Source organism: Limulus polyphemus, unplaced genomic scaffold (genome assembly GCF_000517525.1).
Source record: "Limulus polyphemus unplaced genomic scaffold, Limulus_polyphemus-2.1.2 Scaffold3161, whole genome shotgun sequence".
NCBI lineage: Eukaryota > Metazoa > Arthropoda > Merostomata > Xiphosura > Limulidae > Limulus > Limulus polyphemus.
The window spans coordinates 110,681-116,875 of NW_013668771.1; the positions used below are offsets into that span (position 1 = coordinate 110,681).

The 6,195-nt window shown below is 35.0% G+C and overlaps 1 protein-coding gene across 1 annotated transcript in view; it reads right to left on the minus strand.

The window, feature by feature from the left end:
* The window catches only part of LOC106468782 (radial spoke head protein 6 homolog A-like), a gene marked incomplete at its 5' end in the record, with an annotated part of 38,119 nt that overhangs the window by 17,758 nt on the left and 14,166 nt on the right, over positions 1–6,195 (minus strand). The window contains 2 exons of the mRNA XM_013929223.1: positions 1,953–2,101; positions 4,056–4,153. Of these exons, the coding sequence (XP_013784677.1) occupies positions 1,953–2,101; positions 4,056–4,153 (247 nt within the window). The remainder of the gene's footprint in view (positions 1–1,952; positions 2,102–4,055; positions 4,154–6,195) is intronic.

Here is a 6,195-nt window from a genome sequence, read left to right on the forward strand (position 1 = left end):
TGTGAAATGAATTAGAAATAGTGATGAAAACGAGTATATAACACAAGAACAAATAAGAACACAAGCAAAGCTGATACCCCTGAATGGGAAGAAGAACAAGTGATGAAAGCGTGGTATATATATATATATATATATATATATACATATAGTACAAGAACAAGTAACGTCACTAGTAAAGTTCACAAGTCTGAATTACAAGACAAAATAAGTACAAATATAAGAAAGCTAGCAAAGTTGACAAGTCTGAAGAGATAGAAGAAAAAGTGATTAAAACGTGATATGTCCGGAGATTATTAAACCTTTTGAATATATTTACAATATTTTATCCATGTTGAAAAGTCCCTCGGTCGCTCCATGGTAAGTCTCAGAGCTTATAACGCTAAATAACGGGTTCCGATACCCGCGTTGGGCATAGCATAGATAGCCAATTCATGTAGCTTTGAGCTTAACAACAAACAAAAATATTGAAAAAAGCACGACCCTTTTCTTGTCTGAAATTGTAAGCTGAGTGAAAATTATCATCTAGCTTCTATAATTTATTCTTGAGTATTTTAAAGGTTCATAGCGCAAAATTACACAATGGGCTATGTGTGCTGTGCTCACCTCGGGTATCGAAAACCAGTTGTTAGCGCTATAAATCTTCAGACTTTCCGATGAGCCACTGGCTGATTGAGAGGCATAGCTTAGGTCTAAAAAAAAAAAGAGAGGTAATAAACAATAAAAGAGGTTTATTCTATGTTGGACTGGCACAGCCTGATGATTAGTGCGCTCGACTCGCAAGCTGCGAATTGATGGTTCGAATCCCCATCACCAAACATAGTTGCCCTTTCACCCATGGAAGCATTATAATGTAACAGTCCATCTTACTATTCTATGTTGTTTTAAGTCCGCTTTACTTCACTTTATAGTGACCTAAATTAATTTAGTTATTTGAATAATTTTATGACGAATTCATTATTTGATATTATATAGTGGACCAACTGTTTAATGATAGTATATATATATATATAATATTTATTTTTCAGAAAAAATAAATCTTCAGCATATATATACAATCAAACTATTCGTTGACATAAGAGTAGCTCAAGAGTTGGCAATGAGTGATGTTCACTAGCTGCCTTCCCTCTAGTCCAGTGTTTCCCAAAGTGTTGCCCCCAGTGGCACAGCGGTATGTCTGTGGACTTACAACGCTAGAATCCGGGTTTCGATACCCGTGGTGGGCAGAGCACAGATAGCCCATTGTGTAGCCTAAAGTGTGGTACGCGTACTTCTGGTGGTACACGAGATGATTTTAGGTGGTACGCGGACAACTTTTATTTTAATGTTTATTAGAAAAAAAAATTTAACGCGGTTATTACATTATCCGCCCACAATTAAACATTGACAATTATTCAGAGGGCGTGCGCGTCATCTGGTCTGCTTTGTAATAACAATGTCATTTTGAGATGAGAAAAATATGTTTGGAAAAATATATTATGGTAAGTGATACTGGTTTTCCATTTATCCTAGTGTTATGAAATTTCCTTTAAAATAAATTTATTTAAATAAAAAGTGAGTCGATTTAAAGAAAAATATTAAGTAAAACTTAAATCGTAATACAGGTGATACACAGATATGGCAAAAATCGTGAAGGTGGTGAAGTTTGGGAAGAACTGCTCTAGTTTATCACTGCTAAATTAGGGACGGCTAACCTCGAGTAGGTTTGCACGAAATTCAAAACAAACCAAAGACTCTACATTGAAACTTGTATAACATGAGCTTAAACTTCTGTGCCATACAGCCGTTTTTCTTTTATTACAGAGTCATGTGTGATCTATTGTAATGTATTAACCAAGTATATAACATTTGTTCATACTCATTACAAAATTTGAATAATTCACAACTGAAATTAAGAATACAAAAACTTCACTTTAAAATTATTATATTTCCTGGAATAATTATGATTTTTTCATTTTTTACCTTCTTCATCCTCTTCTTCTTCTTCATCTTCTTCAAATTGGTAGTACCCTATTGGAGAAACGTGCGTCCCAGCCGAGATACGAGCAATCTGTGCCCGAAGATAGTTACCTTCATTACCAGGGAATGGCGGGTAACTGGAAACCTGCAAGAATACCGATTTTATCAGATAACATGCACTATTAGTTGTAGTTCAAGTAACATGTTTATTATTTTAAATAATTATATATGTGTGTATGTACGTGTGTACTTATTTCTGTAGGAAAGGAGGAGAGAGGGGCCTGGTACCCTAATAAAATTTCGTTGACAACATAAATTTTGCCCCCTAGTATTTCAGAACTATTTGTGTTTCAGATAAAGAGAAAAGCTAATTGTTTGGTGCCTCTGGAGTTATATACAAAAAAAAGTAGGATTGCACGGGTACCCGGCTACATATTCGGCCCCGGGCGGGTATTGGGTTACCCGGTAATACTTGGCTCCGGCCGAGTGTCGAAGATAGGCATCTAAGCCCTAATCTTTGTGCCAACTAACGCGGTACTGAAAGTTACAGTCAATAACTGGTTTAGTTAAAAAAAAAAAAGTGTTCTGAGCAACAAAGATTGATGGTCCGCTGAAAGTCGAGAATTCAGAGAACAACAGGGGTTAATAACAGGCATGGCTTGAGAAGTGGATTTCTGGGGAAAGTGGGGGTTTTGAAAACAATAGGCGTTAGGGTTTGAGAAGTTGAGGCTAGGCTTTGAAAGTTGAAAGTTAAAGTTGAATGTTCTGTTGGTGATTATTTGGTTAAATGTAATAAACATCAATTTTGTTTCTGATTTTTGTGTATATATTTTTTTGGAGGGGGGGTGAGGTAAAAACTCAGTCCCAGTTGACGCCCTGACAAGGATTCCAAATAATTAACGCGCCGAAAAACCACCCTAACATTTCAAGTATAACGATTCGAAAATTTCGAAAACAGTAACTTCGTCTACTACCTACCTACCTGATTACGTCAATGGGGCTAGCGCCTAGACGGCTCGGACTATCGCTACAAGATTCCTCCAACTTACTTGACTGATCTATGGGTATCCGTTTTTAATATTCCGATAAAAATCCATATATATGCAGGTATAATATAAATGGTAAGCATATTATGCGTGTACTTAAATATCTTTTCAACCCAACGGATGGCGCTACATATCGATGGATAGACACACAACAGTTTCTAATAGTAAAGTATATACTTTAAACAGGTATAACATAAAAAGTAAGCAAACAAGAGTATTAATAAATTATTAATTTTAAAATAAAGGAGAGATCCTGCAGCTGTATACACTTTTCTGTAGGCCATAGTAAGGATTAAATTTTATAAGTTTGTGTTTGTGGTTTTAATTCTTGTTTCATTACATTTTGTAGCAGGATCCCTACTTCATTTTAAAATTCATAATTTTGAATACTATTGTAAATCAAAAAATGCTAAATTTTGTTACTTGTTTAACATTTATGCTATTGTTGCGTATCTGCTTGTTTGTTTGTTTCTGGTAGAAATCCTTCCGAGGATCTTCAGCAATACAAGTCCTTTCTTGATTAAACCAGTTTATTCTTACTCGATACAAACTTTTAGTACACAAAAGTTCCACAATCAGTACGTTTCTCGTCACTTTAAACTTCACAACTTTTATAATACACGCTATAAATCACAACAATTCACAATCTCTATAATTTAGCTCTCGACGAGTGCAAAACACACACTTTATGGTCACTAGCCTGAAACTAACAGAATCATAAATTACAAGGAACTCAAAGTAACTACTGCTCTCTCTTCTTTCATCCCTGCTGACTTTCTCTTCCAGGCTTATATACTAACGAAGAGGACATCTCGAACACACTCGGACTTCTCCGATCATTCGAGAAACCCATCACGCACGCCACCAGCGCCAACAGCGTCACGTGACTTCCGCTGTCGTAACACTATGTTTATGATTTTTACATTTGTGTGATTTTTAAAATTATTTTTCGTTCCTTTACAAAACGACAATATTTTAATAATTATGGCGTTATTATTAAAAATTATCACGATACTTTCTATTGGTATCGCTGAAAGTTAACAAAACACTTACCTGAGCATCCAAGTGTCCAGTCAGGTACTTCTTGATTTGACGAGCTACTACGATTTGTAGAGGCGTGACTTTTGGTAACCGAATCCATTCATCTCCAGCTGATAACATGAAATTTAAAAATAGTTGTAAGCAATGAAGCAAAATTATTTTATCATCACCTGTATATTTAAACATTTAAAATATTTATTAAGTATATAATAGCTGAACAGTGTTAGCGATCAACTGATCTGTTACAGCTATATGTATTACTAAACAATACAACAATAAAAACACTAAAATTGTAACAAAAACTCAACAATGTAATCGATCATATGAGCAACCTTAGCGTTCAGTTACTCTGTTGCAACTATATTGTGAGCCATACATTGATAAATACACACAGTTATTAAAAAATACCTAAAAAATGTTAGTAATCAGATGAACAACGTTAGCAATATTATTAGCTGCGGCTTAGCGGATCAGAGAATGGCTCTGGGTTCTTCAAGTACATACTTTTAGCTCACAGCTCCGTCACCTCTTGACCGATTTGAGATCTAGACTCAGGAGGTCAAACTCTTTCGATTGATGTATTTAACCACGCCCAAAGTCTCACAGATTAATTATTCTAATTTGAGGGTAGGCTGATAGAAATTTTGATAAGTAATCAAATCAAATCGGGTATGCACGCACCCCACGTTTGGTATTGCTGGCGCACAAAAATATAGCTAATAAAAAGAAAAAAATGAGGGAATTCTCAGTAGCAGCCGGACTTGAAATTCTTCTAGGCAGGATTAGTGTAAATTAAACTATGAGACCTCCTTTTACTTTTTATTAGCTATATTTTTGTGCGCCAGCTGTACCAAGCGTGGAGAAAGAGCGTATACCCGATTCGATATTATTACTCATCAGGCTTTCTACCAACCTACCCTACGAATTGAAATTCTTTTAGGTAGGATTACAGTAATTAATCTATGAGACCTTGAACGTATTTAAATACATCGATCGAAATAGTTTGCCCTCCTGAGTCCAAAATTGTAATTAGATCTCTAATCCTGTCTAAAAGAATTCCAAGTGCCGCGTCTATTGAGAATTATAATTCTCTCATGTTTTAATGTGTAGTTATATTCTTCACTCAGCTAATCACAAATTATGTTACAGTTTGGCTTTCAATGACATTTGTGATCTATTAAGGTAAGCAGGATACCAATACAAGTGGAAGATTAGATGCAGAATTGGCACATTCCAGAATCTTTCTATATACACCCAATAATGAAGTGATAAATCAGGAGGACAGCTCAGCCGAGGATAACTTGTAAATTCCTTATAAGTAGCATAGGACCAGTGAGTTGCACAGATAAGTCAATATATGTAGCATTTTTTAAATATCTCAAGAAGATGAAAAAACAAGACGGATCTTTGAAAAATCTAGAGTAATGGTACGGTCCAAGAGAAATGGTCCGTTAGAAAGAAGAAGACTCGGTGAAAGAATAGGAATTTGTTGTGGATTATTGTGACAGTCGAAGAAGAAGACCAAGGACGGTAATCTGTGACATTACACTCTTCATGTTATTATATAATATGGTAGAGTTGCTTTGCCCAGTCATTTGCATGCTGAAAAATGTGAGTGATCACTTAGAACTTCGACAGATCCAATACAGATACAAAGTTAACTTTAACTTAAAAAATCTCACTTTTATTGGGACTTAGAAGTAAATAAAACGTCACTTTAAAAATTGTTCGCCACCATTAACCACTATAGTGCTTGTTTGTATTAAAACATTATCAACAGCTGTAACATTTCATTTATTCGGCTGTTAAACATATTAATAAGTGTTAATTTTTCTTCAAACTGTCTTCATATTGAGAGCCAATATGTTCGTATATGTGATACGCGTACAAGATTAGTTACTTCAAAGATATTAGGTACTTCATGTCATAATACATAGTGTTACGACAGCGGAAGTCACGTGACGCTAGTAACACGTCATTATATTCTCGAAGGTTCGTGAATGCTCGAGTGTTTGCTGGATGTGCGGTATTCTTGTATATAAGTGCGCCAGACAATGAATCGATATAGATTTTAACCGTCCATATATATATATATATACATATATCAATTAACTAATTAATTATCCTATCGATTAATTTATTAATTACACTA